Here is a 17,397-nt window from a genome sequence, read left to right as displayed (position 1 = left end):
TAGATTACATCAAACTACTCGCATCTCTTATCGCAGTGAAGAATAGTTGTAATTTCAAATACGCCTCTGGTTCCGTTGACCTCTTTTTGAGACTAAACTCGGCGACCTCGTAATATGTCTACCCACCCAATTCCGCCACCACTAGTCCTCCCTACTCCTTCACTCTTTTCTCCTCAGTATCAGGCTTTGCTAGCAGCAGTGCGGGATGCAACTCCATGTAATAGCTTCCTGCCTCGCCAACTTTCTTTCATGGCAGCTATATATACGTACTATTTTGCACGTTGGTTATTCGACGCCCCGTAAAATTGCAGAATGTACCAGGTGCACATCTAGGGACACAGAACATAAATCAGTCTCACTGTGCATGAAGCCATCTAGGACATGAGTTAAAGAGTGTGGTTGCGAATAATTTTTCAACGACCCACGATGACGATTACTTTGATCATTTGCGTCATTTCGAAAATATGCTCGAGTAATTTGCAAACTTTGTCTTAAGATACTTTATTCGTTTAACAAATCGCTAAAATTCCCCCCTCCACGATTAAGAAAACATCTTTTGTTATGGCTATCAGAATTTCTATTCTCCTAAGAACATTGGCTCTTAGTGCAAAGGCTTAATACCCATATCTTCTAATTTTTCATGTTTTTTTTACACATTTATGAGAAAAGTTTGAAGAAGTTGACGCGAAAAAATATATCGTTTTCAAGCTTCATTGTTATTCAAAGACTGATAAAGTTCCATCACAAGATTGCGTATATGGGGCACCCCCATACGTGAGGGATTGATGTAAAATACATTAAATGGAATTTTTCACCAGGAATGTTCTCCATCATTTTAATATTAAATCACGAAATATTGAACAATATAATACTCTAAATTTCCCATTTTTACTTAAAATTCTGAGAATTGTTGCAACACTTGTAGCTCTTGAACAAGAACACGAATGTTCGCTAGTAAAAAATACTAGTTCGCGTGAGCCATAATAATATTGAATGCAGGTGGTGTATAGTCACCATGTGGCTTCTACCCGGGAATATCAGTGGATTCGTGTCTCGACAAGTTTTCACATTGTTTCATTTTCCTTTACTCCTTTTCGGGTACTAGGTCAAACCTCTTATGGATTGTATAAAACCGGAATTGTATTATGACCAAAACTTTATACATCCAAATATTCCACCTTGTCCTTGAAGATAGTAATAAAACAAGCCACTAAAGTAACACTATGATTTCAAAGTAACACTATGTTCATTACAGTAGGTAACATCATATAGAATAAAAAAAAGGCATAATTGAGAGAAGACAGATATTTAGATAGTGCCAGCTCTTCCATCACACATCTCCAAATACAGAGATACCTTTCCTTTCAATGAATCCTACCTCACGGAGAATACATAACACTGTCCTATCATATGTACGGCTGGCACGGTGCCCACCGTTTCACGCACGACTTCTCTGCAGATATTGTCATTCGTTGCTTTCCACTACGTCTGCTGGAAAAACTGTTTCTTTACTTGTACATTGGAACCATTGCACACTTCCATTCTGTTCTCACTTTTTGTCAAATACAATATAGTATAGTAAATCAGGTTAAACATCTCCTCAGGGTAATTAAGAATCATATACTATGAATATTTGGACGACGATGGAATATTGTTGAGAAGCAAAAAATCGGAGAGTAAACAAGGGGTAGGATTCATTCTGTAAATCCTTATAAATAATTGTGGGATGAAATCCAATTGATGGTAATGTAAGAAATTTTTGAACTCGGCCGATTAGAAATCGATAATTGAGCTTTCGAGTATTAATTGATTACTAGTAATTTACGAAGCTTCAGCTAATAACAAACTAAAACTGGTGTCTGTTACAATTTGTTGGTGAGTGATAAAATCACAACACATAATTTGATTAGAAAACATGATGAGCGAAGCTGGATTATCTATTGGTGATTCAATTTCTTCCGTGTTGTTCAGCAGCAATCTCCTTAATAAACCTAGCACAAAAAAAATCACAACACTAAATGAAGATATTATTCATACTCATCATACGTGTCACTCAATAAAGCTGATTCATCGTAGTTGCGTTAGTTGAGTAACTTCCATAGACCTTTTTTTATTTCAAATATTTTCACTTAGTCATTCTCGGAGAAAAAATTCGCATTTATCTATAAAATGTTTCTTCTACAAACGAGTCCATGTCAAACGAGTTGGTTCCATCTCAATGAAACGCTGTCAATGCCGATAAGCAAAAGTCCTGCACTCAGTAATAGACATAACTTCATTCCAATAACTGATTAATCCTTTGAACAAGTCATTCAGCTAAGAGTAGGTCAATTTCATCAAATGAACATAATAGATAACTCGATATGAGAGGATTATCGATTAAATAATGATCAATGAATAATCGACTAACAATGGAACAACAATGAACCAATAATTGATCATCAATCGACTAACCACCTGTCCAATGAGCGCCATCGATATACCAACCATCGACCGAGTGCACCAATCGATCTTCTCTCGAGTCCCCCATTGATCTCCAGGAAATGATTCCTTGCATTGACTCAGTCTACTGGTAATTTTCAAATCTAAGGAATTCGTCATACCAAGGTGTCTATTATGTCATTAGTCGATAATAGCGGAGTTATAATTAAGTGAATCCATGAAAACGATTTGGGTTAACAAGTTAGATTACCTCCAATGACAAGGATTAATGGCATAGAAAATATTTCTATTGCAGACCTCATTGTTATTACTCGAGTCATCGAATGGAAACTAGGCAAGAAGCACTACCCATTCTCTAAGGTCGCTGTCACGTGGATTCGAATGAATGGAGTAGCTGATAGTTGAGAAGTACGAGGAGGAAACACACATGTTATTCACGCACACATAGATAGTTTAAGTTCCGCTGACGAATACTGGTAGATGGAAGGGACGAAACGAGTGATGAGAGAGACTAGGGTGACTGCATGAGAGATGGAGTCAGGAATCCTCCCAGCATTCTTGGCACGTACATGGTAGCTGAACTACTCTAACCCCGTTCCGACCGTCGTCGTTTTACCGTTAGAGTATGGCATCTCGTCCTCGATGAAGATCCTCATCTTAAAACGCGAGAGGGGCGTCTTTGCCACTTTCTAGATCTTTTTTTTTTATTCCCTGTGACGCTTTATTTTTCTTGCAAATCCTTGCGATCAGTCCGGAATCCGCAAACCTTTTTGACTTACAGATAGAACCTATGGATTCTTTAGGGTTAACTTTGTTGACTGTGAATACCGAAATTTAATGCAAGAAAAAAAAACTTAATTTCGTCTCCTTGACAGAATATGAAATTTGTAAGTTTTCTTTATATACAGGAAATGTGAAAAGTTCATATTTGTTGGATTGAAGATAGAATGTCAAAATGAATAATCTTCTAATAGGAACAGCCAACTGGTCGCCCCGTATAGTTCCATATTTGTTTAAATCAACATTCCAGTTGTTCTTGGTCACACGTACAATGGCTTATTGCATTGTTTGCACAAAGTCCAATGCAACTCTTTCAGGAGTTTTCTTGAAACTTTCAGCTCCATGTGGAAAAACATTGGGGTGCAGAGTGAATTGCTACGTGTTTCTAAATGTTAAAGACAAACGAATAACTTTTGCGTCCTGGAGTAACAAAGTGAAGAATGTTTATCCAAGCCTTTGAAAGTTTTGCACGATTCTCCGGCACTACTTGCGGTAACTTGAATACGAAAACGTGTAAGCAGTCAGACACAGAAATATAAACTGGAAATACGCAGGCTGATTTTCAAAGAAGAGCATTAGACTCCATACTTCATCTCATTATTTCCCTATCAACCCTCAGTTTCAATTTCGAAAATAGAAGTAAATGTTGATGTTTGGCTACCAGATACTATTTTTCAAAATTTTTCTAATTTCAAGTACTTTTTTATCATTTGGCTTATCCACAAGATTTGACGTTTCACTTGTGCCCATACAATTTACCGCATTTAGTACTTTCGTATCACAACAATTTACATATACACAATAAAAAATCATTAATCTTAATAAACAATCACAACAATGCAAATGTTTGTATGTGTGAAATACTGTATTACACTTGATGAAAGCCTTAATGGTCCATTGATATTCATATTTTTTTTTCACTCTTTCTGGAACAGACTCTGCGAATTCAGGATTATATTGATATTTACTTTCGTTATGAGAAATATCATGTTGACTTTCTTCCACTTTCTATATTTCTTTGATAATCAAAACCAATAGATTTCCCTTTATCGCACGCTGTATCGACATTTCCTGCTTCAATTCTATAATTTATCAGCAATAGGCCTTCTACATTTCAATAGAATTGACAATTTTGATTTCTGGTCTTGATTTGAATTATCTCATTATCCTGCCATTCCTACAAAATTTATTACAGCTAGCCAGTGTAATTTCAAATCCAAATTGCTAAAATATTGTAAATTTTAAAAGAAAAAACGGCGGTCTCTTGACTGGAAGTGTCCTTTTATCATTAATCACCATTATATCTATTCTCCTCCCCTCTTCTGTTAACTAATTTTTTTATTATGTATGGATGAGGAAGAACAGTGAGTATGCCTGTATCTTTCGTTATCTAACGATGAAGGGTCATACGGGCAAGCACTCACGGAATACCTATAAAATTACTTTAAACTTGAAAAAATTCAAATCTGCCGGTAAACTAGAGGACACTTTATTACTATAGCACCTCTTTTTCCAAAGTACCGGCATCGTACCCGTTGAGAACCTCGGGGTGGTAGTTCATGGCATGCACTTCGAAATGTCGTAGCTCACAGCACTGTTTAGTGACCCGCAAGGGTCCATGACGGTACACACAAGACGTAATATTATCAAGACCATCCTGCGGAAGTAGGGATACAACAAGGTATCATTATGAATGGTTTGATATCCATGATTATAATACCCTCAATGGTTCACGACGAAACACACAAAATGCAAAATGTATAAGGGGCGTTTTATGTGCACTTAGCGTGAGCAAAACCGATCATATTGTCCGGTTTTTCTATGGCTATAAAATATCTCCTTAAATTTTTTCGAATTTCCTTGGTCACCCTAAGAGCTGCCACGTTCTTTTGTAAATTATGTAAGCGATTGTGACGTACTTTTACCAATCAGCAATTCGAAACTTTATTTCCATGAGGAAACGTCTAAAAATTTTTACAGCACAGCTAATAGGTGGAGTATAAACAATCAGTAAATATTGATGATGTCATAAAATTTTACTTTTTCTTTTCCATCAACTTAAGTCGACGGAAATGAGATTTTTTCGAATTTTACGGGCATAAATTACATGTACAAAGAATATATGCTACTTGAGTGAAGGTACCCTAGTTTCAATTAGTACGAGTCTTAGAGTCTGCTACTTTGCGATTGTCCAATGCCGTTTATTGATCAATTTGACTTCTATAGACTTTCGCCGTTGTCTGGTACGAATTTCATAGTTTCACAGGTAAACCAAAGCCATCGCGTTGAACCATAAACATCAAAAGTTATTTGCTCTTTTTCTTTCACTCTTTTTGTTTTTCTCCCTTATTCTTTTTCTTGCAAACTGACCATTCCCACCGCCATGCTAAACTTATAACCTCGACTCACGCAGCCAGGTCCCCTTTACAAATTTACAACCCGTTTCATGTCTGCGCGCCATCTGATTTCAGTTAATTACCAGTCTAATTAATTGTCCAATTTATCGGTGGACCAGATCAATCTCTGAGTTAATTCATACACATTTCCAATGGCATACTCCTCTTTTTATATATTTGAAAGTATGTATAATATAAAAGATTTCAGAATTGCCTGACAAGTTGTTTACCATCCGATTAATCGGATAAAAGGTGGATGAAGAAAATCAGGGGTGAATCTCCGTAAGGAGCTAATATCTTCCGACCTTCCCCAAATTTTCTAAAAAAAATATATCATGCATTTCTTGCTATAAGAACTGCCATCATTCTACCTTGCACAATCTAATTTTCTGGAAATTTTTGGTTCCATCGTTTTTCCAGTGGGGCCCAATGCGTGAAATAATGATATAACCTGAACCACAAAATTGATTTGATTGTAGAAATAAGCTCGGGAGAAAAAATCAATCATTCACCTACCAAATAATGTTGAAGAAGCTTGAGGACTTTAGTATTGTATTTCGCGCCTCTTCCTCAAGATCATCAGGTAGTACCCCCCCCCCCCCCCCATGCATCTGGCACCACAAAGTTCGAAGTATTAAGGCAAAATTTTTGGCCTTGGCGGCGCTGTGGCCACTTCAGGGCCTCCTGGGCCGCCAATTGTCATTCTTTCCTTTTGTGCGGATGAAACCACACGTCCGAATAATTAGTGTGCAAAAGTGGCATCTTTTTATTGCTCGTTGGATATTTCCGATAAGTTATGATGAAATAATTTTAAATTAGAGGACATTGGTACAGCTCGAGATCTTTTATTCCCAGATTGTTTTATGTCAACCATGGACTTGAAGGATGCCTACTATTTAATTCCAATAGCTAAACAATCTCGAAAATTCCTTCGATTTCAGTTCGATGAAATTCTTTACGAGTTTACTTGTCTACCTTTTGGTTTGAACACAGCTCCTTACGTCTTTACAAAGATTTTGAAGCCTATAGTTTCTTATGTATGAGAACAGGGTGTGGTATTAGTGATATATTTGGACGATATCCTAATCATCGCGGAATCACCTCAAAGATGTAGAGCTCAGACGCAGTTCGTTATTCAATTGTTGAAAGACCTAGGCTTCATTATAAATTTGGAAAAAAGCTCATTAGAACCTGCAAAGAAGCGCAAGTTTTTAGGTTTTTTTCTTAATTCTATAGATATGACAATTGAATTACCAAAAGAAAAGAGATTGAATGTATTGACTTTAGTTCAGAAATTTAAAAAATTGAGAACGTGTAAAATTCGAGTTTGTGCTTCCTTCATAGGTGTATTAGGTTCATGTTACCCTGCTATAAAATATGGTTGGGTCCATCTGAAGGATTTGGAAAGAGAAAAAAAAAATGCCCTCGAGAGAAATAAAATGAATTTTGAAGCCCAATTTTACATACCTTATCAAATTCAGGGTGATTTATTGTGGTGGAGCATACGCCTAAGATCGTCAGTGAATCCAATAACGATTCATTCATACAAGAGAGAAATTTTCTCAGATGCCTCTTCAACGGGATGGGGTGTCGCCTGTGACGATGAGAGATCTCATGGGTTTTGGAGCATAGAGGAAAAAGAATTTCATATTAATTATTTGGAACTATCAGCAGCATTCTTTGGACTAAAGTGTTTCGCGCATAATCTCAGCAATTGTAACATCTTACTGAGAATTGACAATACAACTGCCATTGCCTACATCAACCGTATTGGTGGTACACGTTTCGTAAATCTCAGTAAATTAGCCAAGGCTATCTGGATGTGGTGTGAAAAACGTAACATTCGTTTATTTGCATCGTACATTAGTTCTCAAGACAATGTCATTGCAGATTCAGAATCCAGACTCATTTCCCAACGGGACACATTTTAAAATGGCTATCTTCACCAGCTCAATCCCAAAAATAAATCAATTTCCTCCGTGACACATTTTTATGGCACCTTAGCCTTACCGTCGTACTCCAGCAGTCGAGTCCCAAAAATGGATACTCCCCTCCAACACAATCTCCCACCAATTTCCCAAATTTACCACTTTGGACCTCTCAAAATTCGACCAAAGGATCAGTCTCTTTCCAAATTGAAAACAGTCCGGATCAACCTTTAAAACAATTTCCACGCAAACACGTAAAATTCATATTGTGTAAAAATTCATTCAAAAGATCTGTGTTTTTAAAAATAAAGTAAAAATTTCATTAAATATCAGGTGATCGATTCATCAAATACCGAACCCTAACAAACTTGGTGATTATTCACTCCCTACTAAAATTTGTTGTGTCCCCAAAAGGCATAACAATCATCTCAAAACTGACTACACCGTGATGAAGTTAATGTCAATGCTACCAGTTCATACGCTAATTGTATAATTGGGAAATTCAATTGCGAGAAAGTGATGATTGCTTTCATATTAACTGGTTAACGCTTTGCAAAGACTTGGACTCGACATTAATCGTTCATCCAGGTGTTAGAACTTCATCAACGGAACTGAAAAATACCTGCTATTTGGAATATTATCAAATATATAATATCATATGCCATAATACATCCAAATCAAGTAGAAATGAAAGTTCTTGATATCTCGTATGTGAATTGAGTAGAGAATATTCAGGAAATATATGGTAGTATGGAAATGTATGACTTGGGCGCCACTTTCAAACGGATGAAAAATGCAAAAAAATGGTTCTGAAAAGTCAGTGTGCGAGCTCTGTTCCGTTTTCCACGTTCCTAACGTAGAAAGGGGTTAACTGTCTCGATGGGATCCTCAGGAAGACTTGCCAAAAGACCTATGGAAAAATAAACAGCAGGGAAAAGTTGGAAAATAGCGACTTAACTCGCGCACTCACTGCCATGTGTTATATTCACCTCGAAATATCTAGGATACAAATCCTGACGACTCACCTTTATAAAACTCTATCGTTTCTTCTATATCTCAAGGTAAATTCAGTGTTGCGTAACAGTATTTCTGAATGTCATATACATCAGTGTGTGAAGTAATTCGAAAATGTACAACTTTAGGTCAAGATTCCTCTCGTTTCTTCGGATGGCGAATCATCATTCTCTGAATGGTTTTTCTAAACATTCTAGTCACCAGTATATTCATTATATTATCGAACAAACAATCGATAATCATAATCATTAATTTCTCATTTGATACTCTACACGTGACAATTATTTACCAACTCGTAGCTTGAATATCATATATTTCAGACACAAAAAGGAAGAAATCGTGTGAGTTACTATGAGATTTAGAACAACATCCTAATCCGTTGAGTCACCGCGCTTTTGAAGCATCGCTCTCAACCTACAGTAGATTCTCTAATGTGATGCATAAACGTAAATCTCTCATGATCGGAATACTCAAAAGTTGACGAAAAAAGTGATGAAATATTGCCGACGTTTAACTTGATAGGAAAAAAGGAAGACATCTAACTCGAAGTTCTCATTTGGTTAGTAAAACCCAGAGAATGAGATTTGGTCACAGAATCTCAGCAGGGTATTTTATTCAGCGCGGATAAAGGATTTGAATTTCATTTGGATATTTCCATTCTATAGTACCTCAACTTCTTTCAAAAGCGAGATGTGTAGCCCAAGAAGCAAAAAAGATGAGAAATATGTCTTCTGGATTTTGATGATCTAAGATCTGGAATCCCTGGTATGCATTGGAAATTTAAGCTGAAAAATGATTAATTTTTTGCGATTGTATGCAAACTTGATTATCTTTGTAAATCTCATATAAGTTTAATTTTAAAGCATCTCTACGTGCATAAAATTCAAAATTTTCCTCTATCAATGTGATAGTACTGATCATTATGTTTTAATACAAACAAAAATGTAGAAGGGATAATTTGATACTAAAGTCTATCATTTTAAGTTTCCGATGTATCGTCCATTTTTATTAACATAATTGTATTTTTACTGTTTACATACAAAACAAAGAAACAATGATTGACTTGTTAGTGACCTCTTTAATATATTCGGTAATTTATCGTCTTATGATATATTTGCTTCATTTTAAGATGGAAATAATTATTGCATTGCTTTTACTTGCAACCGCTCATCAGCTATTTCACTCCTAAATCTGTAAGAAAAGAGGGTCCCAACAGCAGGCTACTCTTTATATACCCACTCTATCGACCTCAGCGATATCTCCATGGCACGTTGCCGCTCAGCTGAATAGTTTTACCGTACCCCAGTCACGTCCTGAAACAACTTATAATTGACCAAACGTTTGCCAGTGGCAGTTCTTGTTCCACGTTCTTCGTGCCGCGAATCGACGAAAACCTAGTACTACGTACCTGAATACGTAGCTAGAAAGCGTCGCGTAGCTGCAATTTCCTCAAACAAAACCCAGACGATTTTAAGAATAGCAGCGGAGAGAAGTTTCTATGTTGACTCTTTTATCATTCCTAAAATTGCTTATCGAATTGTTATTTCGCGACAAATTTAACCTACCCAGTCGTCTAATTCATTTATCGTAATCTATGTATTTACATCAAATTCCGAGACAGATCTATTCAATTTGCAGATGTGGGTAGGAAGTATGAATACTTCTCTAAAATAGATGAATATTTGGCAAAAATATTTTTTTTTCTCAATGTAAGCCATTGTTTCACCCCAATCTTAATACATGCATATATGATTAGTAAAGAAATTGATCGAAGAAATATAGAAACAATTGGAAGCTAATCAGCGCGGAAAGCTGCGGAATCACATTTCTGATCCTGATAAAAAAAACTGTTAATACTAGACAAGTGTAAGCAGCTCATCTCAATCGGACTGACCAGTCATATTATGAAACCCCTGCAGCGATAAAATAAATTACTTATCATAATGAGTAATGGATTAATCCCATTATATGACTATTAATTATCATCATGACAGTGTATGCATACCCGTGACATATATAAGTGTGAGGTAACAATGGTCAAAAAACTATTAAAACTGCCAGCTAAATTAAATGCCTTTCAAAATCAACCATTACTAAGCCAAAATCCACCTTTTGTGAAAATCCTTTTATTATATGAGATATTTTCTCCGATCGTGAAAATTTATGTCAAATAATTAGCACATGGTTAAAAGACTAACATGGTGTTCAAAAACGGGAGAAGAGTCTACTGACGTTGATCATTGCATATCACTGTCGAACTAATACCCAAAGGTTGAATCGAGAGAGGGTTATAAAGTTGATTCTCAAGAAAGACACGAGGATATATCGATTGGAGTTGAAACATTTGTCAACGTCAGATGAACGTGACCCAACACGAGTGTAACCATGTTTAAACTGATTCATCTGATTTTATGTGTGAAGGTAACGTATACACGCAAATGTAACCATTGTTAAGTTATGTATTCCCAAGCGATGAAGGCTGACCCATATGCCTGACGCTCTGTATAGGGGGAGAACAAAAGTGTAAAATTTTGGTCACTTTGGAAATAAAGAGGTTCGAATGCTAGAACAGGAATAAGCAAATCAATGAAGAAATTGAGCATGAAATTTATCATAGCTAATCTTTTTGTTAAAACGTTTTGAGCTAGGCTCAGGAGGGGTATAAACGACAACGAAAATATGTAGTATTTTCCTATTCCAGAGATGCTTTGTTGCAGACTTTCTCTAATGATATTGGTACGTACTTCCCAGTGAAGTGAAGGGCATTAACCCTCTTGCCGCGATTTGATTATTACCACTCTACGACAACGACTGGAAACCGCATACTCACTTCGTGCCGTACAACTTTGGGATTGGCTCATCTCTAATCAGGGGGCCCAGTACATCTCCGTGTTCTTTCTACGTTAGAGAGTTAAAAATCACTGACAACAAGTATCAATAATTCGTGACTGAATATACCTATGACAACACAAGCGCAATCACAGGCACTAAGTTAGTCACTTGAAATATGTGTTAGGTAGCCTCATTCAGTAATACAGTCATCATATGTTCATATTTGAGATGAAAAAATCACATAGGCTCGCAGCGCACCATGGGACTGTAATTATCGAAAATAGGAGGGTTCCTCTTACGTATGGCGCCCTTTATTGAAACCTTTCTATTAAAAAAAAAGTATCATCTTTTTTCTCCCCACTTTATTTCCATTATACATGCCTATATACATATAGTACCTAGAAACCACCGATTTATTATGTGTACTTGAAACGATTTCAATGGTATATATTTATGATAAATTATTTATGAATAAAGTTCTAGCTTTTAAAAAATGACTGAAGTGGTCATGTGTGATCTACTCATGCAATATATTCTGAAGGGAGAAATTTCCCATTTTGTTTCAGCTTGTATAGCAAAAACCGGAGCCAGCAGCTCTGTTGTAGAGCACCATCCAAATTCTTATTGGGAACAACCATTTAGTCAGCCATATTTTGATAATACGACGAGGCGAGAAACCACAACAACTGTTGGCCAATCAGCTTATCTTTATTGCAGAGTCCGCAACCTGGGAGATCGTGCTGTGAGTTTCCCTCATTTTAATTTCATTTTCCTTTATGTGTATCATTTCAAATTAATTATTATTTACTCCACGGTAAAGATTTTTCATATTTCAATCTACAATATTGAAAAAATAGCTAAATCAAACACTGTCTAATTCTACGAATAACTGTCTGACAGTCGAATGGAAGTAATTCGGGTAATTAGAATTTAATTTCTCTACAAGTATCGAGCACGGATAAAGTAGTATATTTCGATACGCGTACTGAAATAAGCTTTTCCTATAATTCTCCATTCATGGCTATGCATGAAAAAGGAATGATGAACAAGTAACACACGCACAGATATATATCGACACAGCGTGTGTGTGTGTGTGTAAAGTGGAATTTTACTCACGTTTTGTGTGCATAAAACTGCACTTCTCACCCCTTGTGTTAGACAATTGTATCAGATACTTGTGGGAAAAGTGTTTTCAGACTGGTGGAATAATAGCACAGTCATATTTAAATGGATTATTATTATTATACTTTCCTTAATGCAAAAGATGGGTAAACAATGACATGAAATATTTGCCTTGTATGAACTTATACAAATTTAAAGAAACTCATAAGATATGATAAGCTTTCCGCTAAAACGGACGTCATAATAGTGGAATTATCATCCTGTTCATATTTCTACTCAAGAAGTCATGGACATAACGAAAACTTGACTCTTCAAAACTTTAGAAAACTGCTCCATGTATTAATTTGTCTTTCTCGCTAAGTATATCACATCAGAGTACTCTCTCAGAAAAAGTCTTACCACACTAAAAACACATCAAGTATTTCTATGTCTTGACATCGTTTCTTCATCTTGAAAGAAATTTTAATGTCTTCCCCTGCAAGTACGAAACCTTCTTCCACCGCCACTCTTTATTTACACGAGACATTTGAGATTTATTACCATGCCATAACTCAGTATTAAATGAGAATACACTCCAGATGAGACAAAACTCCTGTAATTTAAGGTTAATTATTCAATATTATAATACAGATTGGTATAAAATGCGGCGTGATATTTTCGATTGGCAATGACGCGAATGGCTATTTAAATAACGATCTATTATTAGTCGATAAAATTCTATCATATCATACCATTTCGTGTAGTGTTTTTTGGTTTCATATTGTTTTTAACGATAAAAGAAGGATTGAAAGAGCGCGATTTTTATTCACTTATAAGTCATGAGAAATCAAATAGTTCTGAGACTGTTATGTGAACTCGAGGTGCTTCTTCTGAATTTCATAGAATAAATAGAATTTTCATCTTTTTGGATTTGATAAATTACTCATTTATCAAGCTACCATTATTTCAAATCTCTCAAGAAAAAATACACATTCCTAGATGATATCATGAACGAGAAAAGCTCAACAATAATATTACCCATACCATCTACTGTGTTAATGCTTCAGTTTTATGCCAATACAAACTCGCTTCCAACCTACGCTCCGATCGTAATCGACTATAAATCATAACTTCCATTCGCTATCCATTCATCCGCCCGGATTTTATAGGTCCACATTGGCCGATGTCAACGTTTATATTTTCGTGTAGGGAATCAATGGCCATCCAGGATAGCCCACAATGATATTTTCACCATTTCTAACATGTTCACCTCTATATAGGAGAAAACCAATTGAAAACAAAACGGAAAATTGCTATCACTGCGATAAAACTTCAGCTAAATTCTGCGGGCAATGATATCTGGGTATTCCAGTGTTGTTCAATAATTTTGATTTTAGGGTATCGTGTACTCTCCAGAAATCAATAAATCCATTTTCATTAGTTCATATGGTTTACTAAAAAGTCCATTATTTTTCCTTATGTATTTGAAACTTCACATTTCGAAATGAAATTTCACATTGTTCATTAGAAAGAGAATGATGGTATCAGCACCAGGCAAATACAATTAAATTTATGTTTTCAGAAGTATCATGAAGCTTCGTGTTTGATAATGCTATATGATGGCACACGAGCTTATGGATCTAATGATTTATTGTTGATTTGGGCTTTTCTACAACTACTGTTAGTGTAGGGCTTCACATCTATTCTCCTTCATTCCCTTGTTTCACATCTCACTTTTCGCATCTCTTCATGTAGCGCCTAATGAATCATTATACTGAAAATAGGAATTTTCTTAGCCTGAATATATTTACTTGTCACCAATATATATTTGAATGTATTTGATTATTCAACTAAATAATTGTGGTCACGCGTTTTTATTTTTATGAAATAACAATACTGTCATAGTGCTTAGCGATTTTATGATATTCCATTTTTAAACATCCTAAAAAACATACGAAAAATCGATATTTTCGAAATTCGATAGGGATATACCGGAAAACATATTCCCAATTGTATAGCCTTCTACTTAAATGACGATGCAGCAATTGTTCCAACAATGTTTTTTCCGTGTAATGATATTTTCTAATATGCCCAAAGTCAGATCCAATAGGGCAAAATTACCAGTGATTTTTACCATAATCAGACATTTTTTACATGAACAGCCTTAAATCACTTCGCAAATAACTGTGATAAAAAAATGAAAACGGTCGATCACCACCAAAATTGTTTCATTGAAAATCCATTTGCTGGAAACAATTGCATTGTACCACTGCCTAGTGGATCCGTTCTCATATACAGGCTCGGGCATTTCACTCAACTCCGTATTTACCTTGCTGCCGTATATTCGTGAAGTGATGCTGAACGTTTCCACTTCAAAGGATTAAAAAAATGATTATCGTGAAATTCCGAAATTGCAACGAGATTTCTCTCAAAATTTTTTCCGACCTCCCGGCAGTTGGTTATGCAGCAAGAACATTCGTGTTGCGTGATGTATGGGCTTGACGTAAATTACGGTAAAATACGAAAAAACTAATATTTGGTCACCCGACGTGATGCGAGGAGGTTGGTTATTTCCGTGGGAAACGCCGCCCAGACGTTTTTCACCAAAAACGCCACCGAATTTGCTCGACAATATACAAGCGCATGTAACAAATTTCTGACAACGTCGCATTTCGGGTCCTTTCATTTTATCTAATCTTGAAATCTTTTTTATTTATTCTTGAAAATTATATTGTTTTTAATCGACTACACCTTTCCAAACCCTTTAATTTGATTGTTTTTTTTGTAAATTTCTCCAATCAGGCAATTCATTGCAATGCGTGAAAACTGATGCGCGGCGGCGTGTCCCTCGTATGATGACCAGTCTAAGGTTAAATTGAAGAATGAATTAATAATGTCTTGCACTTTTATTAGCTTTAATTAGTTGATTCAAAGAATCGGTGATTTAATTTAGATAAACAAAGGAGTGGTTTATTCCCTAATATTTACTTTTCTACTTCTTAGTTATCAACGAATCCCGAGTGGGTGTTTTCTCACTCTCAGCACCCCATCCGTACGCAAGTGATATGTATATATGTACATTGGTCTGCGCTTAGTTAATGCGCAAGGAAGATTCTGTGCTCGTCTACCTTTTTTTTTGAGATCCTCATTTCGTAGAAACTTTAGCTCCGTCGTAATAAATATATGTAGACAGAATACTGTATCGCTCAATCAAAGTGCCAATTATGCAATTAATTACATTCCAAATATATGGAGAATTAGCAATATTTGAAATTTCCCGGTTTCATTTCTCATGACACTGAGTAAACTGCATCGATAATCGTCTAGGACTAAAATAGTATAATAGATAATATTCGTGGTCAAATTACGATACCTGCGACTGACATGCTGAGCATGTGCATGCAAATTTGATTGTAAGTTTAAGTGAGTCAATGAATTTATTGTAACTATCAGTGAATCATAATTTTGTTATTATATTCTGGTTGCAGGTATCATGGATACGGAAAAGAGATCTGCACATCCTGACTGTTGGTATATTGACGTACACCAATGATCAACGATTTCAAGCGATGCACAGTGATGGCAGTGACGAATGGACATTGAAAGTAACATCGCCGCAGGTGCGGGACAGTGGAACATATGAATGCCAAGTATCGACGGAACCGAAAATCAGCCAGGCTTACAAATTGAGTGTAGTTGGTGAGTGGACGTTACAGTGACTTCATTTTAATTAACTAGAGCTTCTGATGAGAGCTGTAGGACACAATGATGTCAAATTAAAAACGAAAATTAGTTGGAGGTTTTTCAAATTAGAATACCAATGAAAGCCTGGATATTGGTAACGTTCTAAAATCGATAGTCAATGTCTTCATTGATATACAACACAACCCTACAGGAGTATCTCGCGTATTGAGGGACAATTTTTTTTTGACAACTCAATTAAGCTCATGCGAAGACGTAGAATCGAATTTTTTTCACACTATAATTGTTGCAACGCACTGTTATCATTATTTGCACTTTTTGTTGAGGTTGGAAAACACCAAACATATAATTTGGAGTCAAAGAGTAATCCGCATGATTCATAATTATTCATCACTCAATCAATTCCTGTCTGATGACACTTTCTGTATAATTACACCGGCGCAGAAACTAAACGACGTTCGAATTGTCTTGAATCGAGGAAAATCGTAATCAACGCAAATAAACAATTTACGTATGGTGGTAGTAATGGAACTTGTGTTTGAAACTAGCGACCCATAGGAAGATGAATGAAAAGTTAACAATCAAAACAATAATTCATTGTCTGCCAACATTATTATAAAGGACAATATACGCTTTCCGAACAACGCATAGCACAAAAAGACTCGTATAGATCACGCTGCCAAACATGATTGTAATGTAAATTGCTGCTTTGGCAGTATTTAGTTGGAATAGACGGAATAAATAATTATAGAGTCACAGAATATTATCTAGGCAAAAATTGTAAAGCCATTTTGAATGAAAATTAAGACACGGTAAATTTACGTTGTGAAAAATGGTAAATTTACATTTTAAAACTTCGCACGACGATGGCCTGAGATCAATCATTACTATGTTATTGTTGAATGGACGGAAAAATTCTGCAATAAAGAATGATAGTGCGGTGGTGAATACTTATTTGTTCGACAAATCTAATGAATAATCGAAAGAAATACCAAATGGATTAGAAACAACCATATCGCTAACTGCACGCAGCAAATTTAGGACATGGTCAATAACTGGGAGTAACTTTAGCAGCAAGAAAGCGTTGATCAAACATAATTTTCAATTCTGCCAAGAGGCGAGGGTTGCATAGCAATAGGGTGAGAATGATTTGTAACGCTCGTAATACCAAATGGACTATACCCTACAACTCATCATATGTG

General features: G+C 35.9%; 1 protein-coding gene across 14 annotated transcripts in view; it reads left to right on the top strand.

The window, feature by feature from the left end:
• Window positions 1–17,397, top strand: part of LOC135169819 (T-lymphocyte activation antigen CD86-like) — a 40,541-nt gene that overhangs the window by 10,998 nt on the left and 12,146 nt on the right. For 11 of the 14 annotated variants that reach the window (XM_064135146.1, XM_064135152.1, XM_064135150.1 and 8 more), the window contains 2 exons: window positions 11,959–12,134; window positions 15,982–16,192. In XM_064135146.1, coding sequence (XP_063991216.1) covers window positions 11,959–12,134; window positions 15,982–16,192 — 387 coding nt within the window. Of the gene's footprint in view, window positions 1–7,918; window positions 10,982–11,111; window positions 11,552–11,958; window positions 12,135–15,981; window positions 16,193–17,397 lie in introns of those variants that run through there. The other 3 variants (XM_064135147.1, XM_064135151.1, XM_064135148.1) reach the window with 3 other exon arrangements.

This window comes from Diachasmimorpha longicaudata, chromosome 15 (assembly GCF_034640455.1).
Source record: "Diachasmimorpha longicaudata isolate KC_UGA_2023 chromosome 15, iyDiaLong2, whole genome shotgun sequence".
Taxonomy (NCBI): Eukaryota; Metazoa; Arthropoda; class Insecta; order Hymenoptera; family Braconidae; genus Diachasmimorpha; species Diachasmimorpha longicaudata.
The sequence above is the reverse complement of the archived record's forward strand: the minus strand, read 5'-3'. Positions and strand labels throughout refer to the sequence as shown.